The sequence below is a fragment of the Lytechinus variegatus genome, chromosome 3 (assembly GCF_018143015.1).
Source record: "Lytechinus variegatus isolate NC3 chromosome 3, Lvar_3.0, whole genome shotgun sequence".
Classification (NCBI taxonomy): Eukaryota; Metazoa; Echinodermata; class Echinoidea; order Temnopleuroida; family Toxopneustidae; genus Lytechinus; species Lytechinus variegatus.
The window spans coordinates 73,050,198-73,073,098 of record NC_054742.1 but is presented as its reverse complement, the minus strand read 5'-3'; the positions used below and the strand labels follow the sequence as shown (position 1 = coordinate 73,073,098).

At 35.8% G+C, this 22,901-nt stretch overlaps 1 protein-coding gene across 1 annotated transcript; it reads left to right on the top strand.

Annotated features, from left to right (window-relative positions):
- The first annotated feature begins 548 nt into the window (after positions 1-548).
- On the top strand, positions 549-13,228 carry LOC121411896 (transmembrane protease serine 13-like). The gene is made up of 2 exons (XM_041604784.1): positions 549-1,205; positions 12,164-13,228. Exon 2 carries the CDS (start codon positions 12,200-12,202, stop codon positions 12,887-12,889), a length of 690 nt encoding a protein of 229 aa, XP_041460718.1. The 5' UTR covers positions 549-1,205; positions 12,164-12,199; the 3' UTR covers positions 12,890-13,228.
- The last annotated feature ends 9,673 nt before the right edge of the window (positions 13,229-22,901 follow it).

The following is a 22,901-nucleotide window of genomic DNA, read 5'->3' as shown; positions in this document are numbered from 1 at the left end:
GATGTGTCTCTATTATGATGAAATAAGTAGCAGCAATAAATCAGTAATGCACTTAATCAGTTGTCAATCCAATTGTTTTATTCTTGTTAAAAACTTTTTTAATAAACATAATTTCATATGATAAAATACAAAAGAACAAGTGGGGATATGACTTCATCAACCCAGCTAATATATATTCATGAAGACATGCCTAGAACTGTTTCACTGGAAAAATTCAATAACTTCAATACTTGTTATCCGATTTTGATCAAATTTACAGCATATTGCTCAATGAATTTTACTATATTTAATGAGATATAAATATCTCAAGTCTGGACCATCCCTTTAATGTTTCAATTCAAAAACTTATTTCAGACACTGTGATTGTGTTTGCCATAGAGAAAAGGATTATCCATTGATATCATATTTGTCTGATGTCTGTCTCCCTCTATCTGTCTTGCATGATTTATCCTCATCCTCTTGTTTTCATAGCCATTGATTAAAATGATATAGTGCTCTCTATCTTCAACATCTGTACAGCCAGCCAGAACCCAGGCAAGCTGAACTACCCGAGAACTAGCTAGCTAGCTAGTGAGCGAACGTAGACTGCTACACCTTAACCCGCCGCATGACCTTGTACGACAAGAAGGAAGCATGAAAAGTAGTTCACCTTGTTTCCCCATTAGGCAAATGGACTGCGCTGGGCTGGCTTTGTTTTGCGTTTTGCTCTCGCTACGTGGGCTATCGAAGCAAGCCACAGTCGATCGAACAGCAGCGGGCAGAGTGAAATCATATTACCTCTCGCTCTCTCTCTCTCTCCCCTGCATTAGCTCTGGAGCGCTCTCTCTATCTCACGGTGGCTAGCTTGCTTGGTGCAGCCTGGCTGGAAATCTGTGCAGGTTCGGATGCAGACGTTATACACGTCTCTCCCATATCCATTCTAAGGAGTACTTTTCTTGCGTCGTGAATTGCCTCTATATGTGATGATCTGTGTTGAAAAATAATAGTTGCAGAGATATTCTGTTTGCCGTGAAATCTCGAGGAGAAACAGACAAGATTAATCGGCATTCAATCAAATTTTTTTAAATGGACTTTTGGTGTATGCTTATTGGAGCTAGAAAAAGGGTACAACCCTTTTGTTATTGGCCGTGAACTTTTTTTTGTGTATCAGATGTGTTTGGATTTTGTGTTGGACGGGACCATTACCTTTTACAGCTGCATATAGGGTAAGTTTCTAAAATTTGGTTTCCATAGGGTGAAAAACTAGTGTATCATTTCACTGCCGTTGTCCCTCTGCTGATTCAATACATGCTTTCAGATCCTTGTAATCATTTACAGTGGATGGTAATATCTGATAAAAAATAGCATTCAAGACCTAAACAAAGCTTGACTATTAACCTTGGCCTCCATTATTCCTATTATTTTGCATTGTAGAAACTTTAATTGTTTCAGGATTTCTAATGTATTTGATATTGCCTTTGTTTCACAAATTGAATGGAATGCCAATAATTACATGGATGATTAAGAATTATTTTTTTATGGTAAGTAATCCTTCAAACATAATTGATGATTAAGCATACATCCTAGATTTGCTCTATATGAAATATTATTGAATGGTTTGATCATTAAAATTCAAAACAATAACATCAACAACATTTGGAATCAACTCATTCCATATACTATCAAAACTGATTTAAGCAGAGGTATGACAACTAATATAGCTTCCAAAATATTTTATCTTGTATTGTTTGTTCCTAAAGTCACTTTACTGATAATATGCAAGTTTGTTTACCAGAGTTAAGTAATTTTTTTTTATTTTGTGATGTCTGTGATGTTATTTCATTTACCAAATGTATACGTGTCTCAGTAAAAGACATCTGCAGTTTTGCCTTGTGTGAACTGCAAGAGATTTGAATATTCACAAGGCCTGCTAAGGCTATCTTCATTATTCTGAAATATGTGAAATATTGAACTACCTATTCTGTGAAGGGTAAAAGTGGAAGAGTGATTTAGTTTTTTTTTAAATAAGTCACACATTTTATGGATGCTATAAACATGTATCATATTTTAACCAAGAAAGTGATTCTGACGGCCCAGGGTGAAACAAATGCGAATATGAGGAATGTCTGTATGATTTAAAGAATCCTGTTTTCTGTTCACAATATATAGTGAACTTTTATATTTCAATTTTTAACATATTTCGATTTTTAAACATCCCATATGAACTCAATTTTAGGTCTGTTCTCAGTTATAACTAATGTTCTCTTTTTACTTGAAAAAAATACAATTGATTCCTTGCAGAAAATAAAAATGTGTTCTGTAATTTGTGCTTATAGTTGATATTAATATTCAACTGCTTCATATTTACTAAGAAGCATTTGATTTCATCTGTTCTTCAGTTGTTGGAAGAGGAAAGATGCACTTTCGTTTTATTATATTTAGCACTCCTTTAAGTGTTTAATCATGGTTTGCAAATTTTTTTTCTAGCCTCACTGTAGTTAATGAAAATCTCCTCATTGGTCTTTATTTTAGTTCATTATTTCCTTGTATGAATGTGTTTTTCCTAAAACTATTATTGTGTGGAACTGTGGATGATAATGAAAAAATCTTTTTTTGGGAGGAGGTTTTTTTTTCACTTTTACATGAAAATCTATTTTGATTGGGATTTTTTTTAATTTGGTATAACACCAACAATTTTACAAGCACAGAATGTGTCGAAAATTTAAGGATGTATTCCTGTTCTTTGTATGCAATTATTGAATGTATTAGAATGTTTACAAAGACCCTCTGTGGAGAAAAATGAAATATTAGCAAGCAAGGTGCCAAATATGCAAAAAAAATGATTGTTCAAATTTGCATGGAGAATCAATAAAAAAAAGATTTGATGGTCACTTTAAGTTAATTGGAATGTCATTAGATACCAGAAGTTCAATGTAAAATTATTGAACCTTTATTATCTAAAGCTAATGACATAGGCTTTAAGGAACCAGCTGAAATGGCCCTTCCACCTTCCCATTCGTGTTTCATTTTCTGCCGTCCCCCTATTGACATTTCCTTGTATTTCATCTGGTTGTTTTACGCTCTTCATCTTTTCCTCTCCAACGCTTTGTGGTTCCAACATTTTGTAAAACAGAAAGAGAGAAAGGGGTAAAAGCAAAACTAGAGAGCATATTAGGATTAAAGCAAGCCTCGCTTCTTGCATTGTGGTGCTAGCCCAAGTTGACCTACATTAAATTGATTACAATCTTCGATCGTAGCCACCAAAATTAAGTCTGGCAAGTCGAGAGAGGGAGCGAGAGAGATGGTGAACTTCATAGCGCTCTCTCGATCACTCCATCTTCCCATTGGCATTAGAATTTCTACTTTTCTTTCATTTTGTCCCATTCCCCTCTTCATACTGCGGAAATACTTTTGTCATCCCCTCCCTATGTCCATTCTCGCATTGTGTGCAGTGAAATGTGTAGCAATTTTTTAAGCAGGAACGACTCCATTTTGCCAGTGTCTTTTGCCAATGTCATTGAGGCTACAGTAGGTCTTTTCTCCATCAGTGCCTTTTTTCCCATACACCAAGTGCATCGTACTCTCCTTGTCTAGTTTTGATTGAATGATTGATTTGAGCAATGCAAATTGTAGTAGTATATGCTACATATTCCAGAATAATTTGCCAGGAATATTGTGGATAAGATGTGATTTGTCAAGGGTTTATCTCGAAGGATTTCAAGTTTCTGGCAAAAGCTCTTTCCTCCAGCGTATCCCTTGGTCTAATTATTGTGACATTCATAGCTCTTTTTTTCCCCTGTAAGCACCCATCTGCATGTCTGTAATGTGTTCCCATTTATATTTTCCTTAAAAAAATGTGATCATGTATTTCCAATATAGTCTATAATGCTATGATATTTTGGCTTTATATCAACAACTAAACTAGAATGTAACATCTTGAATATTATAACCTGGGATGATGTCTAGAATTTAGTGGATAATTATCATCCTTATTGCTTTCAATTTTGAATTCAACAAAGCAACTCTAATGCAATAATTTTAAGATAAAATCAGGGAAATGAAGTTTATAAAGAAAACGCAAACCTGTGATTTTTTTTTTTTTCATATTCTGTTCATTAGTAACGAATATACAAACATTCAAAATATATTTGAAAATAAAAATTGAATGCTATATCACAAAAAAACACTTTGAAATCATACATCTAAATATATGTTTTAAGTGGGGTGCAAATAAATCCTCAAATATAAATTAAATTTGATTAAACTGTTATATCTAAGCAGCATCATATGTAGATGTTTCTGTTTTGGACAAAAATATTTACTGAAATGTATGCCAGCTTTTTTCTAGATTGTTCTTGTATACTTCAATATATTTATCATTGATTACAGATGTTCTAGAATTGCAAAAATAACATTGCAACCCCCCCATACAAATACAACATAATGTTAAAGAAGCTGGAATTCTTATTTGTGAGATATTTTCTGAGCTGGTAATAAGACGACATGCAAAAATCTAAGTTTGTAAAACTATCATTATACAGTGGTCATTAAAAAAAGTAACTCCATCAAAACTCAATGACATTGAAAATTGTTTTGGAGTCATAACCCCTCAATAAATTTCATCTTACCAATTTAATAGTGATGTTTGCAAAATATTTATTTATGCATTTAAATACAGGAATATCAAACCAACTTTCGCTCATTTCATGCTTGGTTTGGAAAAAATTGAAACACCCAAGAGAATTATTTCTATTATTATAGTTTGATGAATGTGCATTGAAAAAAGGGGAATATTTTGTATAAAAAATGAACTATTTATTTGGATTTGTTTTGAAATGTATGCTACTTTTTTTTATAACCAAGTATCTGTGCATGTAATACTTACGTATGGAAGGAGTTGATCGAGAAATAAAACAGTCTTGAAAAAATAAAATAATTCCACCAAATATTTATCTGATGATAACGGTGATGGTGGCAGTGAAGGTGAAGGCAATTTTGTACATTTACCTTGCAGGATGCGATAATTCCTGCGAATCAATGGCATTTTCTTCTCTTCAGTCTTTCAGTCATTGACATTTATGATGGCATATGCTTACCTGGGCTCGGAAACGGTTAATCATTGTTAACCCATAATAATACAGGCCAATTCCCTGTCTTTTCCTCCCCTCCTGAGAAAAGGTCAGCACGGATTTGTGTTTTTTTCAGCCACGACAAAAATAAAAACGAAAAGAATCTCAGAATGTAAAGGCTGAGTCAGAATTTACCCTTTTTATCAGAATTTGTTTGATTTTTGTTACATATGTAGGGAGTGGAGTATTTGCAATTAAAAATGAAAAGATGAAAAAATGCTATTAAATAAAAGTTGTGTTGGCTAATTTGGCAATTATGAATATAAAAATTAGCATATTATCCCAGATATAATTATTTATTTATTGTAAAATTATTTTTATTATCATTATTATTATTATTATTGTTATTACATTTCATTATTATTATTATACTGTTGGGGGTATCTTTTAGGGGGGATTGGGTTGAATTTATTCAAAACCAGCATACAAGTATATATTATGTTTATAAGCTGTTAAAGCTTATTGCAAATCACATATTCTATTTAAAATTTTGAAATTGATAATATATCTTACTTATCCTCTCTGGACCCTACCGACCTAACCTGAATGGAATAAAAAAAGAACTTAGTTTTGATATAACGGATAATATGAATCTGCAGTGTTTTTTTCAGTCTTGGCATTTGTTTCCTTCAGGAAAGAATATAGGGTCTAGCTTCATGCTGTTTTGCTCTCTGTTCTTGAGATCTAGTTAAAATGATATGGAATATACTCTGTTGAAACTTCCTGTGGAAAAACAGAGCAAAGTCAGCCCTCTGCTAATTGTCTGAGGTCAAACCAAAAAGCAGGTCGCTGCTGTACCACCAGTTCCCTTCTCGACAGGGTTCTAGGGCCCCTGATATAATCAGATAAAAAATAATTTCCCTTAATCTTTATTCTCTAGTCCTATTTTTCTCCCTGTTGTACTTATGATTTTTCAACTACAATGCTTTGTGTGTCACGTGTAAGTTATAGTTCAGTTGTGAAGGATATGAATGAGTATAACTAGTAATTGTTTATTGTGATGAATATTGAATTAAATCATATTTACTTTCTATTCTCTAGATTTCAATAGATATGTAATATTCATGTTTTTTTTCAAATGATGTACAATTCTATATTTAACAAGTGAAAGATATCAATGAGTATTGTTTACAATTAACCCCCCCCAAAAAAAAAAAAAAAAAATCAATCATGACATTGTCTTGTAAGCTGGACAGAGTTTGTGCAGTTTTTTTTTAGGAATGCAACCTTTAAGAAACCAAAAACCTAATTTATCAAAGTAAAACTGATAAAAATATAGATATTGATGCCTTGCCAAATGCTAAAAATGTTGAATTTAAAAACATTTAAGATCTACTTCTCTTTGTAGTCCTTCTTTATCTCCTTTCTTTCACAATTTTCATATATGAGAGAAAATGGGCAAATTTTTATATCATTATTTTGCAACCTTCTTTACCATCAATATATTGTCATTATTAAGAATTTTCACTTTATAGTGGGAGGTATTCATTGTAATATCCAATTTATATAAAGGCTTCTGAAATTCTGAAGATAATATGGTGTTTCATAATCAAATTTGATGAAAATTAAATTAATTCTGGCTTATTTCAAGGGCACAAAGGGGGTGGCATGCCTGTATTATTCCAAAACTATGTGATGCACAACTTTTGGTTAATTAAGCTAGAGCAGGCTGTCAGTCATTTAGTATCAATTAGGATGGTGGCGATATCTTGTTACGGAAAATTATGTTGTGACATCCTTCGGCCTTCACCACATTCCAGTAAGCACTAATGTTTGAATGACTGCTTGTGTACTCTACGAATGACGATGATATTTTCATTATGAAATTAGCTAACAATTTTTAGTGTCATGATTGTGAAATAAGTTTGACTTCAAAGCCCACCGACAGTAATTAGACTGCTTTTGAGACCCACCACTTGATCGAGCATGCGAGATGGTGAGACCAGCTATTTGAAGGTGGAAGTTTCCAGTGCCACTTTCCCCGCAGCTCTCCTCCAGGAAAAAATTATAAGATGTAGTCCAAATTTTATTTTATTATTTTTTTTATTCCGACGACCTACAAACGAGAGAGCAAAGTTTTGGGCAAAAGTGTGACAGATACCAGGGGGACTCGCTGACAAGTGGAAGACGATTCTAAAAGGGGACATGATCTCTCAGAGTCAAGAAAATGTCTAGTACACCATTGCCGGTTTGATTAGCAGGCCAAACAAAATAAAAAGTGTTAAGTAAATAATCTGCCTGGGTTGCCTGTACTTGTCTGGGTATGTAGCATCAGAATCTGATGTTCACCTCGATTATATTCTGTATTATAACTGGGTTCATCCCAGCTGTGACGCTATTGACATATCGGAGGTTGGGAGAAGAGCTCCAAGAAAAACAGACGTGATGGAGAAGAAGCAGAAATGAAAGCATCATCTTTTCTTTCTGACAACACCTTTTTTTCCTCTCTCTTTGGAATCTTCCTGTCGCTTTTTCTCTTCCAGTCTCTCTACTTTTTAACTGATGAAAAATGGGAGGAACGACTGTGGGATGTTAGTCCGCAATGTGGGCCACGAATTGTCAGCAAGCCCCAAATCAACAAGACTGGGGCATTAGATAGATCCCTGTGTAATCAAGTCCCGGGGAAGGAAAAAAAAAAGAGAAAAGCCCTGCGGCGGTAACCTTGCGCAGAACACCGCCCTTGATTTTTACAGACTTTGGTACTTGACAGATTGGGCTGCTAATATAATAGCCCTAGAGATGAAGAGACTAGCTGGAAGAAAGATGGAGCTAAATTGAAGTGATGGAAGAGGGGGAGAGCAGGGACAAAAAAAAAGTCAAAGAGAAAGAAGGAGACTGTTGAGGGCAGAGAAAACAGTTACAGGACCACTTTCGATGAAAGATATTCCATTACGAAATGTTGATATAACGCTTTAGAGTTAGCGATCTGGTATGTGAAGTTCCAGCGAGAGATGGGGTGATGTTTAGCATGCAGGGGTGTGGGGAGGGGAAGATACGTGTTGTCATGGCGTGAAGGTACCGGAGGGTTGTAGGGCGACGATCCCTCCTCTTCAGATCCGCCCTAAAAAATCTCGTGATATTGGACAGAAAGGAAAAAACGAAAGAAATGTCAGGAAAATGTGGGGAAGAAGTGGTGTCCTTGAACCATAAAGGGGTTCAATATTTGGCTTTAATTAACTTTGTGTTTGTGTGAAAGCAGGGTAGGATGATGTCCCTCCTGGACCATGTGATGGTTGAATCAATATTTAGCAGTGTGCTGTGAAAATGAAGCTGAGCGTTGGTTACCTACGACCTTGAACCTTTCCAAATCTCTCCTTATTTGGGTTTGTACTTTGTGGCAGAGTGATATTTTTTTCTTCTCATACCAAAGCTGTCTTTTGCACTCCATTTTCTTCTTGTTTTTCTAAAAAGCCATTTCCCCCCTTTTTTCTATTCCATGTGGTATACATTCATTGTTAGATGCGTATTGTAAAGAGCTCTTTGATGTATGCCTGAAAGAGAAGGTGGAACTGAAACACAAAGAATTGGAAGGCCACAAATCCTAAGCTTTTTGGCTGTACATTCAATATTAGGTTAACTTCTTTTTCTTCTTATTCTTGATTATTGAGTGTTCGACTTCACCTGCGCATTACGCCACCCCCTTTTCTCCAATTTCCACCTTGTCTTCGTATTCATTTACCAAAGTGATCAAAGAGGGAGCAATTGAGGTGGTGATCAAGAAAAAAAAGAGGATTAAAATGAACGAAAGAAGGAGCACAACTAGTTCAGACCCAAATGCACAGGAAGTTTTATGAAATATACTTTGATTGGGATGTGAGCTTGAGGATATGGTTTCAAATATTTTTTGTTCATAATTATGAATAATTATTTATGAAATTTACTTTGAAGGTAATTTGATGGGGTTTTGATAATTCTTTTTTCTTAGAACAAAACTAAATGAATTACAAGAAAAAAATGAAATGTGTAACAATGCAGAGCCGAATAAACTTCCCGCCTGAATATAATCTTTCAAGTATAAATGGTATTCTGCATAATAAATGGTTTACAAAATCAAATGCAGGTAAGTCTGCAACAGCCAAGAAGAAATAAGTTTATTGCCTAATGCAAAGCAAATTTTGAGTAATGATTACACAAAACTTATTTTATTTCCCCTCTTCTTAAAATATAGCACATTTTTGTTGTCCTAAGAAATTCTGTTTACTGATTTAACAGGAAAGTTAAAAAGCAACAGAGCTGAAAAAATGTGAATTAAGTTTCATTTGCTCTTTTATTATTTAGATATATAGGAATTAAACGATTGTTTAATTGTACGCATTGAATTCAATGCCTTTAAAAAATCTATATATTAATTGTCCAATCAATTCCTGTCCATTATTATGACAGGATTGATATTGGATCCCGCTCATTTCCATTTATGCTCTATATTATACTGTTTTTTTTACAAAGTAAGAATGACCTTCTGTAAAATTGTACTTGATTTGTATTGTTTTATATTACTTTGTATTATGTTTTGAATGGAAATGAAATAAAAGAATTGAATAGAATTGAATATGAATTTCATTTCTATGACATGAAATTAGAAAGCAACATTGAAGCAATATGTTTTCTCCATAACTCAACACATCCATCATTTTCTATTAACATAACCTAATTTCTAGGACGATTATTGTTTGTAGTATTTTAGACCAAGCCTTTATTAGGATTTGATTTTAAATTGCTTATTAGCCTTCTCTTCTGAAATCATTTAGCTGGAATACTTTGTCGGCACTTAAGTTGATATCAAAAATGCTCTTTAATAAATATTTGCCTTGCTTGATAGAACTGCCACTTTTTCTTGTTTGAGGAGTTGTCTGCCAGGCGTTCTGTTCAAAACTTAAACTTTGAGAAATATCCAGAGTAGGCTATTCTGTCTTATGAGAAGACATCAACATAATAAGTAGGTTGAGTTCAACTTTTTGAATCAAAAGCAATTTATTATATGCTACAACATGATTGAAATGTCTTCCACATTCTTTTCTAACTTGTATATTGCTCAGCATGTTTTGATAAGGGATTGGAAATAATGAATATATACGTTTGTATAGTTCACTCTCACAAATGCCCAGTACAGGTTTTTAGCATGCCTATTCACTTGCACGTTGCTGTGGAATATAATCGTCATTGTCTAGCTGGTCCATGCTACAGTGTGTCAAGTTCTTGAATACTCCTGGGAGGAATACGAATGGAAATCATGGTCAGTTCATTCCAGCCCCGAGGCCATTTCTATTTTTTGTTCTCCAGCCCCGGTTTGTCCCGAAGTGACCCTTCTCATTGAGAGAAGTGTTTTGATTTCTCTGCAGCGCCCTTGCTTTTGACCATGCCCATTAGATCGGGTTACCTGCATCGGAATATAGGCCTGCACTTGAACGTGGGAATGAAGGAGGGAGAGAGGAAGAGAGAGAGAGAGAGTTGCCAAGGTGATGGGATGGAAGAGGGACTGAATAAGGGCACTGGAATGGCATGCTGAAAGTGGATGTAATAAAAAATGGCCGCCACTATGCCATCTGTATAAAAGTAACTAATGCCAAAAAGAACAAGTGGAGTTGGGGGAGGGGGGAGAAAGGGAGTAGTCAAAGATGCTGCAACTAAATGACAACACTTTTCATACCCAATTTACATGGAAAAGAAATCCTGTGAGTTAATATGAATAAGAAAACAGAACGAAATACTTGACATTTAATAGCAATTGTTGGGTAAGCCGTATGGATATGCTAGTGATGGATAGCATTTTATTTGTAATTTAATTGTTCAATATTTTCAAGTTTTCTGGGACTTCTAGCTTATATGCTGTCCTGATTGAAATTCAATCCCCTTAATGTCTATATTTGCATTTAGAAATTAAAACTTTGAAGTGGAACTGAACTGCAAGGAGCTCTTGCACCCAATGGCCTATATATTCTGAATCCTGAAAGCATGGTTACATTACAGCTTGCATTGTATAGAACAAACACATGTTAAAAAAATTGAAAAAAAGACATTGTTATCACCTTGAAGTTCATTTATCTTTATTAAGAGGACGTTTCCAAAGTGATGAAATATATCCTGAATGGTTATTGTAACTTTGACAATGAGGGAAAACTGCCTTTGTGTATATTGGTCCATTTTTATTGTATAAAATATTCCATCACAAAGGGCCTGATGCAAAAGAGATATTTCATGGCTTTCTGATTCCAAATAGAATTGTGACACTTGTCGTGCACTGCTCCATTTATCACTAGATAATCAACGCTTATTGCTTACACAAACTTTTCTGTGTGCAGGACCTGTCAAGCAGTGAATAGGTGACAATAGGGAGCAAAAATGTTATGGCACGTCAGTGTAATGGAGCGTTTCGTCACCGCTAAAGAGGGATGACTTGACTTCATCCAGGGCTTGGGATGCTGTTGTCTACTATTGATTGATATAGTTTTGGGGGTGTGATTCTGTTGCCTCTGTGGAATCGAAATACAGTAGCAAAAGTGGAGATCAATAATTACAAAGGAAATAGTTTTCAAAAGGGCAATACTTTATTACAATATTATCTTCTTAAATCGTTAATCAAGTTGTTTATAAAAAGTAATTTTTAAAATCATCAATGTTGTTTAAAACAGCTAAGATGATATGAATGTCTTATTGGTTACATAAAGAACAAGTAGTTTCTTTAAAAGTTGATGTATTTGACTGTTTTGTTTGTGATCGCGAATCTTAGCTTTCTGAGATTTGGACTCTTGAACTTGATATGGGATTCTTCGTCTGGTTGATAAGATCAATTCAATTACCTTGCAGGGAGATAATGAGACCTGATAGTCAATCCAATCTTATATGTAGTCCATAGTGTATTATGATCATGATTCAGTTTGGCATACTTCAGCTGAAAACCGATCCTTTCCTTTTGACATAGTTAGACTCTCTTTCTTTTGTATGCCTGAGTAAGTTGTGTTGAACTGTTCAATGTTCTACAAAGATTGCTATCAGGTATCCATGTCCTTCTAGTGCTGACTAATCTCTTTGATTTCCTCTTGATTTTGTCTATACAGTCAGAATCTATCAGGTGAGGAGCTTGTGAAGTCAGCATGTCTAAGCGTCAGAGCGGTGGAGGCAAGGAGGCCCTGCCGGCACACATCAAGCGGCCCTGCGTGCAAGTGGCTCGTCCGATCCACGTCTACCCTCACGAGCCTGTTCATGGTTGTTCGCGGCACCAGAGTGACGTGGAACGCTTGGATAACAGTACCCCGCACATCTGCAGTAGCAGCAGCAGCAGCAGTGGTTCTACAGACGGTCGCCAGCAGAGTCCAGATCAAGTGTTTGGATCACACGACATGGATAGATCACAAACGTCACCTCCACAACAGAACTCCCCTCCTCGAGCCTCACCTCTTCACGCATCCTCACCACTTAGAGTATCACCTCCATTGATATCACCTCCTCAGGTGTCACCACAGTGTGTATCACCCTCCCATGCTTCACCTCTCACAACCTCAACAACCAGGGCCTCTCCGACGACCAGAGGGTCTCCATCCCGCGTGTCACCGGCTCACGTTTCCCCTAGTCACGTATCTCCTACCCACACATCCCCACCCCAGGTGTCCCCAACTCGTGTATCACCGTCGCACACTTCACCACCTTGCAGCTCCCCTTCTGCAGTAACAAACTGTGAAGCTTGCCACTATCACCATCATCACCATCACCCACCACCATCATCAACAACAACAACTACAACAACCTCCACCACCACCACCACCACACCATCACAACCATGTTAGTTACAGCGCCGCGTACTCTCCCTCCGCCACTGGACTCAACTAGCAAACCCTTGTGCGATTCGCAACGCCACGAGCCCCTGTCCCACAAAGCCCCGCCAAAGTCTTCCGGTGCAGTCTTACCAATTCGGTCCCATGCTTCCCTCCCGTCTTGGATTAAATCGGAAGACCACAGGCCAACCTGGGCGAAACGCCCTCTGCCTGCGAAGGACCATTCAAACGAGGCTCGGTCACGGACCGGAGAGAAGCAGCCAACACAGGAGGCAGAGAAGAATAAGCAGGAATTGGAATCGGCGAACCCTGTTACCCGATGGCCAAGTGCACCAAAATGGGTTGAACTTGGTAAGCATGTTTATATTGCACTTTTACTAATAACTTGTAGATAAAGTATGATGTCATGATGGTGTGAGCTATTTTATACTCCAATGTGAGGTCTCACTTCAAAAGATAATTCTCTATCCTATCAGTCCATGTAGGTATTGCTGCAGAAATATGTCATCAAGGAGTGATACTAACAACCTGTTTCCTAGACGGAACCAGAGGCCTGTCTTACAAAGAGCCAAGATTCAAATCAAATCCAAACGGAGATCAATCTCTTTTAGTGTGATTAAGAGATGCTATTTGAGATTAATCTGAGTTTTAGTTCCAATCAAATCGATTACAGCTTTTTGAAAGACAGGGCCAGGGGATTCCCTATGCAAAGTCTATGTGAATTATTTGGTGGATGATCAATACTGTTACTTGATACTATTCATGTACTTCATTTTAATTGCAGTAATGATGAATATATCAAGACTTGACTTTTCATCTTCCTCATTCATGTACCCACTGAACAATCACTTCATTGCAGTCCCATCCAATCAATCTATTGTTGGGGGATCATTAATTAATCAGAGACCTATATCAGTCAGCGATTGTCCCTTAAATTCTATCCATTCAGTGTTAAATCCACCATGAATCGTGGCACTTGAGAAAACCATTCATACATTGTGATAATGGATGGCTTTAATTCAATGTCGTTCATTCCAGAATTCATCTAAATCAAATGTTTAATTGTTTGAATGAGCCAAAATGTAACACTTCTATAGTTTTTGCAATAATAATATCAATGAACTTATTGTATGCTGTATGACATAGATCTTTCTGAATTAAAAAAGTTAGTAAATATTGCAGAGTCGTGAAACACATGGGGCAATCCAAAATGTAATATAATCAGACATTGCTTATGAGGAAATAGTTTTTTTTATGGGATTTCTTCATTAAAATCATTTTGGGGGAAAATAGCCAATTTTAAGCTGCTTGCTTAATTGGTCTCTTCATCCATGTTGTCCAAATCATATATAATTTGCCTATTTATATAACATGGCCAATCTACATTAGGTGAAGGCTGTTAAGTCCCAAGGACCTGATAGATTTTGTCAGAAGATCTGCAGTAGATGTGGACTTGTTATGCAATACCTTGCCAAAATTTGGTCTTCCTGTTTGCAGCTTATGTTTAATTGAACTGTATAAAAGAAATATTGAAAGAAAATAATATGTTGAAATAAGATAAATAATCTAATCCAGTCAAGTTCATTACATACAAAAAAACCTAGCTGTCAATGTTTGTATCAGATCGTGTTAAGCACTTAGAGACGTTGTCGGAATGTGCTTAGAATTATATTAAAAGCAATTTATGATTGTTGTCTTTCAAACAAATGGGTGGTCTATTACCCGTGACGTGGGCAACATTCACAGTTTTGATGATTATTGGCAGTGATGTTAGGTATCGTGATTGTACGCAGCTGGGTAATCCCATTCAATTTGGCAGTTGATCAATAGTGTCCCAATGAATGCAATGCAAATATTTGACATTGTGCCATTTACTCATTCTATGGTGTCTTTAAAGAACAAACAAGATTAGTATGTGCAGTGTTCCGTCTTCACAGAATACAAACAAATGAAAAAGACACATGTATGCTAAGTAGTGCCTCCCCATGTCCGCTCAGAAATTGCGGCATCTGCTTGGAAAGCATTGTTTCAACTGAATTTGAATGCTGCCCTCGTGCTACGAGTAAACAACAAGGATTCTCTTTCCGTGTGTTGACAACCCCAGATGGACAGTCGAGCAAGATGTCCTCTGCTCTTGCTCTTCTTAATTGAGCCCCTGTTCTAGTGCATGGTAATGAGATATTCTGTCTTTCTATTTAGCTGGCTAATTGCCATTCTCCAGTTAACCTAAATGTTTGATGATGAGTATCCAATGACATTGTATCCCTAATTGATCACCCTTGATGGTTAATTCAGCAGATGTATCCACTTTTATAATCAAGAGTTATTTTTTTAAACTGTTCTCAAAATTAATCTTGGAAATGCTACTTATAAGGTACCTAAACATGCTCAAATTTGTTTTGAAGCATTACTTTGCAATAAAAGCACTCAGGTATCTGAGCTTTATTTTTTTTATTGCAGTATTTTATTAGGGAATGAACACATAGTACATTTTTGGTAAACACATAAATGCATATACATAACAGTAGTGATATAGTACACGGCCATGCACTATACCAAATTTATTACATTTTCGAAAGTACTATTATGGTATGTATTCCACAAAAGAGCAGAAAACTTGTTTTGATATGTCATTCATTTAGTATTCTAGGGCGCCTTTAGCAATCAGCCCTGCAATTTTCCTGAGTAAGATATAGGTCAGCACTTGTATTGACATTTTGCCCCTGTCTCAGTAATTAATAGACAATGCTGCATACATTTGAACACTCACAACCATTTTGGTGCACTCACATCAAGATTCATACATGAAGATGACCCACTGCAAAGATTATATACATTAACACCTATCAATGCATGAAAGTTTTAGGATTTTGTTCATTTACTTCCGTGTAAAAAGGTTTTCAGGTATTAATGTATTAATTTATTTGATTGTTAGTCCTTATTTCATATTCTGAACAGTTTTTATTTTAATGTGTATAATATCAAGTTTTAAATGTAATAATGATAATGAATAACAATTATAATAATAATAATAGTAATAATAAATGATAATTATATTGATAGTAATGATGATATAATGATAATAATAATTATAATAATAATAATCATAATAATACGTGGAGCGTTGTGGCCCAATGGATTAATCTTGGACTTTGAAACAGAGGGTCGTGGTTCGAATTCCAGCCATGGTGTAATTCCTTCAGCAAGAAACTGATCCACAATGTGCTGCACTACCCAGGTGAGGGAATGGGTACGGTAGGAAGTAATTTCCTTAAGAAGCTGTGTGCGATGAACGCCTAGCTTAGCGGGTTTTATAGGAGCGCCTTGAGCACCTAACAAGGTGGATTGTGCGCAATATAAATATCCTATATTATTATTTTTATTAATATAGAAACAATAACAACAACAACAATAACAATAATAGTAACAAAAACAACAATAACAATAATAATAATTATAATTGATTCTTCTAGAGTGAAACCATCCATATACATATTCATTAGGAGATAATGTAAAATTGTGTTACATTGCCATAGTACTGATACCAAGCACAGAAATGGGGGAGATCTAAATATCAAATTAGTTTGAATTACAGAAACCATGAAAAAGACACCATAATATCAAAAGTACATGTATGTTTCTTCAGAGTATCGAGAAAACTGCTATACTGGATCATATAGTGTGCAATGCAGCCAAACCCAACAGAGAGACCATGGACCATTGCAGTGGATACTTAGGCTACATGAAACTCTGATGCACTTTTACTATTTCAGTGTTCAAGGTGTCCTAGCTATACCACTAAAAATACTGCACCTGTCCAAAAATACACTCTGAATTATTATATTTAGTGAATTTGCACACGTTGGAATAGACAGGATTTCATTACGAGGAGAGTTGAATCTGAGGCCACAATTTGCTCCGAGTTTTTGTAAAGGTTAACGTGACATTTTCGCTGATCCGTATCTGACTGTTAAGTATGTCATCCTTAAGAGGTATTAGATCGATTGGTAACATTTTAGAAGCCTGCTTGAAGCTTACAATTATCCACAGGTATACCCTACTGACCAAATATAGCATAGCAATTAAGTCCATTTGGAAGCACTTAGAGAATATTATTATTAATGAAGACTCTTCAATTTACAGCTGAGTCTGTTTAATATATTTTTTATAACAGATCTAGGTGCCTTTTAATACAGGAAACTTATAAAGGAGACACAGAAATTTATGTCAGAATGATAAGGAAAATACTTCCCCGCCAGGATTTACGTAAGCTCTCCAGACACATTCAATAAAGATGCACAGTTTTTGTGATGTGATCCAACTCTTTCTCTGTTCTTTAGAAACAAAAGCCTCCCCTCACAAGATATCTCATTCACTTAGCCTACATCCTCTGTCTTTGCACAGGCAGTTTATTGGTGTTACTTGTTTTAAAGGTCAAGTCCATCCCAGAAAAATGTAGATTTGAATAAATAGAAAAAAAATCTAACTAGCGTAACGCTGAAAATTTCATCGAAATTGTATGTAAAATAAGAAAGTTATGACATTTTAAAGTTTTGTTTATTTTTCACAAAACAGTGACATGCAAATGAGATTTGATGATGTCCCTCACTCACTATTTCTTTTGTATTATATTTTTTTTTATACAGATTTGACAATAAGGACCAACTTGACTGAACCATATGATATCAAACAATGCTAATTCCACACATTTAGGGAGGAATTAATCTTTGTTTCACTTGACCAAGGGGAGAATATTATAATATTTCATAAATGTCATAAATTTCTTACTTTACATCTGATTTTGATGAAATTTTCAGTGTTATGTTTGTTGGATTTTTCTCTTTTTATTCAAATCAACTTTTTGTTGTCCTTTAAGAATCCAGATTTCTTCTTGGCTTTGGTCTGTGAAATCCCTCTAGAATTTATGCCAGAGATTGGGGTGGGGAGATAAAGTGGGGCATTCACACGGGGTCACATATAGAGGGTTACTGAATTGTAGCAATTCTTTTTGCTTCATGAAATGAATTTTTGCTGGTACCAGCTCTCTGCTTTAATTTACACGTACCTATTAATTCATGCTGAACTCCTTGGAATTGGTCGGATCGGATCATTTGAAGAAGATTTCGTAATTATGCATTAGTTTTAGTCTGCTTCCCAATTGGCATGGACTACCAATTATCAGCTTGATTGAATGACATTATTTGACAACAACAAATTCTCTCCTGTGCTGTAGCACGACCTACTTTCGTTGTATAAGTTGCTTGTTCAATATTGTTTGGAAATAAGGAGAGGAGAAAAAGAAGTATAGAAGAAAAAGAAAGTAAAATAGAGAGAAAGAAAGAACGGTACAGAGAGAGAGAGAGAGGGGGGCCAAAGAAAGGGAGAATGAGTGGAACGATCATTAAAAACAGGTATTGAAGTATTTATAATCAAGAAATGCTCTGATGGGGTGAAAGGCTAGTGAGTTACTGTAATTGGAAAGGACAAAAATAATAAGGCATGTTGAAATTTTATTGCAGCCTTAGAAAAGAAATAATTTCCATGTTTCCCCTTTTTCTTGGTCACCCAAGCTCCGCATGTAGCTCTGGAAACATACAATCACATTGAATGAATTGAATGTTCAACAGAGCCCATAACCTAGATCTGCCTTTGTTGTCACAAAGAAAGACCCATTTATTACTACCTCTTTATTTTTCTTCTTTACTGAGCAAAATAAGGCTGCCATTTCACAGACACTGATTCTTCATAAAGCGTTAAAAAAAAGCAGACCTGATTTTATCCTGAATGACACGCAATGTGGTCTAAGAAAAAAAAAAGTAATAACTGGGTCTTGCCATACTGTTTGTGCTCTGTCGTCGTGGCATCGTGCATTGTTTGGTGGAAGAAAAAAAATCACATTTGATTGAATTTCATGCCTGGTTATTTTACTCCCTTGATTAAATTATAAAGTTGAAAATGAGTCTATGTTTGTGTAGTGTTCTTTTAAAAGTTTGTTTGAAGAAAGTTAAAAAAAAGACCTCCCATGTGCGGCATGTGCTTACTTTCATTTGAAATAGTTAAATTGGGAAAAAGATCTAAATTGATAAACCTGAAATTAATTTTTTTATTTCGATTGGTTGTTGGTTACTTTATTTGTTATTGGTGTTTTACTAATATCTAGCTCCCTCTGTTGGTAATGGTTTAAAGACACCGTTCTCATTACTTTCTTAAAACTAGTATACCGGAAACTAGTTTAAATTGTAATGAGAACGGTCGAAGCAATTTTGGAAGCGATCTTCCAAACTGGTTCATAAAACCACCTCATGTTGTAGTTTTCAAGATCGCTTTGCCTTGTTAAACTGGTTTAAGCAGAAGTGAGTACACAACCGTTCCTGTAGCAACAAGACCGCTTTATGTGAAGTGATTTTGAAAACCACGTTCTGATTATCAAATGGGAACGCTAGCAAAGCGGTCTTCCAAACTGGTTTCCTGTATCGGTTTTCAGTAAACTAGTTTTAGAAAGTGTAATGAGAATTGGGTCTTATTTTCTTTAAGATGGGTTTTATGAACAATTTTTTTACAAAACTAGTGGTTGGATATATCAGAAGGCTACAGATAAAAATTTCATTACATTTTTCCCCATTCCATGTACGTGAAAGGTTGCTTTATATTAATACGAAAAAAAAATATTCATATGGTGACATGCACTTGTGGAGGAATGTGTTTTAATATAAAAAAATGGGCTTGCGAATGACCTGTAAACTTCAATTTATCACCCATCATGCTGATATATTTTTAAAAAATCTTAAATGACTGAATGTCTTAAAATATAATTTCCTTTGGGATTATTACTATACACTGGTTAAGACAAAACAATCCCCTAAGTACCTTAACTTCCACCAAAATGCTAGATTTCAAAGTGAGTTAACATGACATATACACACTTCATTCACAGCAATGCATTTTAGTCCTCTAGGATCATATTCTCTGACCCGTGCATGTTTTGTTCACCGTTATCTGCCATTTTATGTTCAGGAAAGCACTCTAGAAAAATCTGCCTCTTCTTATCTACCTCCTTGATCATAGGAAGGAACACGAGAAGGTAAAAACCACCATCTCACAACACATCATGGCATTGTGTCAAAACAGTACACAGATTGGATGTATTTCCTGAAATCCAATTTTTTTATGCCCTGTTTGATAACTAGAGCGACCGTGTCTTCGGGCAGCCAGCAGCATGCAGGATCCCGTAATTACACAGAATTTATTCCCATGATGCACTATTTTTTCGGTCGGTTGCCGAGGCCCCAGGGCGAGAATGTCTCCCCCCAGGAGGGGAATGCCACATCTTTTTCTTGCCCCTTGCCCTCGATTCATCGACTCAACCACCAGTCTTGTTATTTTCCCTAAATCAAATTTTGCATTTATTGAGACAGACCACGGTAGAGCTTAATTGAAAATCTGGGCTAATGAGTGGATCTGTATTCAAAGACCGTTGCCATTTCTTCTTGAGGGGTAGGGGAGGGCTGGGGGGGGGGGCTTGATGTGAAATCATGTTATCGTCACTTCCATCCATGAACTTAGGTGGTAAAACTTAGATAGGCAATCATACTTAAACCACCTTATTGATCAACTGGGAGTAATGTTTCATTATCAGTTATGTAATTTTAACAGTAAATTTATTTGAAATGACAGAAGATATCGCTCAAAGAAAAGAAAATTATAGTAAATCAATTGTTTTCTTGAAAGCTGCTATCAGAGATCTCTCTGAAAACTTTTGCTACATTCATGCTACAAGAAAACTTTTGTATCATGTTACATTCATATTTTTTTCATGGCAGAACTCGTTATACAAAATCAAAATAGATTTAATGACAATTTGATTGGCTGAAAGACACACTACCTGTTGAACAGTTGGATACTTCATTATTCATATTTCTATGATAACTAGAAAATAGACAAAATGCTGTATATTTGTCTGGTTAACGTTCTATCAATTTGGAAGTTTATTCATTATTTGATTCGAGTTTCAATCTTACGGTAATGGAGCATTGGAAGATCAGAATAAAAACAAAGTTTGTTGTATGGTCAACTCTGGAATAATATTTTTAAGTTAGAAGAACTTTTTGATTTTCTTGTTCTGATTAATTGAATTTGGTCTGTTTATGTATTGAATTGTGTTCAATTCCAACTCCGAAATTGATGTTTTTGTTTGAGTAAAAGGGGGAAAATCCATCAGAGCGTCTGCGATCAGGTTGGGTAGTGCACCTTTCTGTTAGGAAACTACCATCATTTACCATCCAATCTTGAGACTTGAGATACGTCCTTTTGTCCCAGAATGGGGCTGCCTCACAGATCTATTACACTAATTGAAAGGCTCGAGTAATGACACAGCCTTAATCAACTCTGCCCTTGAGATTTGAATCTTGATACTCACCGTAGCCCTTGCCTTTCATCACCAAGATAAGCCCCACTTTACCGCAAAGCTCTTGCAGAAAAAGCCCCTGACGAACGAAGGCTGTGCCAGTTTTTTCCTTCTCCGTACAGCCCGCCCCTTCCATTAGATTAAATCACTCGATCCTTGATAATAAGTTGCCTGCAAAGGGGTGGCAGCAGATCGACTTTAACCTGATTTCAGCGGCCCTAATTGCATTATCTCGTCATCGTATTATCATTGTCTTCTATTCTCTGTTTGATAATTACCGCATGAAAAATGCAGCAGCTTGCCTTATAAACAGGTTTTTATCACTGCCCTTTCGACAACCTCCTCCCCCCCTTCCCCATGGTACCTGCTTATCTTTCCGGTACCGTCTTCGCTTGTTTCCATTTCTCGCACAGTCAGTACGTGTTCATCATTTTCGCCTTGAGTCGAAATGAGCGCGGAATGAAGGAGTTGGCATTTGTTTGAAACGGGGGTGAGCAATTTGAGTAATTAGAACACATATATGGAGCATTTATGATGAATCCACGGCTTGCCCACCAAAGCGGCTTTACAGCTAGTGCATGCCCTAATTATTCGGACGAATCGTTTGTCGGAAGCCTGGTTAATTCCCGCAGCTTTCATGCCCCTGTTATGGGACAATTTGGAAATGCATTGATGGTTTTTATGAGCCAAATATGAGGTCTGCCTAAATAGGTAGGCAGATCTGCTTGGTTTAAAGTTTTGTCGGAACATAATCCCCAATCCCCTCACGCATTCCTTTATGTTTCAACTGTATTTTCCTGCTTATTTCTATTTCAACCGTTTTGTAGATGAATCGGGGAGATAAGTTTTAATCCTTATCAAATTAAAAATGAAGAATGAGGTCCCCTTTCAGCTCCTGTCAGCATGTTTTTATGGACTCCACATGACTCACTCCACTTCTTTTGAACTGGATGTTCCAATTGCAGCGGAGTTATGCCCTAGAAAACATTTCCATTCTTGACAAGCAATAAATCAAATCCCTGGGATTTTAACACATTAAAATGCAATGGGAAACATTTATGCTTCCCTCTCATGATAAAAGAATTATTCCCTGCTACTGTAACGAGACAGGGAGATTGCTTGGATAATGGACCGACAGCTTTGATTTTAATCATGGATAAGAATATTCTTTCCCTCGTATATTTTTTCTTATGTGTGGTTTTTTTGCCATTCTTATTTTTGGTATTATGCTGAATCATTTTTGAAAACTACTAGAGGTTAAAATATTCAACTTCAAAATGCCTTGATGAAATGGAAACTAAAAAAAAAAAAAAATTACATTTCAAGTATGCTTATATATGCACAGTAGTGTCTTGTACATTGCCTTGAGGGTTTGTAAGATTCTTTGCTGTTGAATACTCATTTGTCATTTATAAATATATCTTACTGTATTAAAATCTACATCGGCATGACTTTGATGTTTTTTTCTTTATTTGTGATTAATTTAAATTGAATTCAATTCAATTAATTTGAATCATCGCTTTATGTGCAAACTTGCAGAAAGTAAGTATCTTTGGTTAAAATATTGAGCTTATTTGTTTCCTCTTCATTATTTTTGTAAAATCTTTTTCTTTTCATTTC

Coding starts and splice junctions, on each gene's coding strand:
- LOC121411896 (XM_041604784.1), top strand. CDS start 12,200: ATGTCTAAGCGTCAGAGCGGTGGAGGCAAGGAGGCCCTGCCGGCACAC.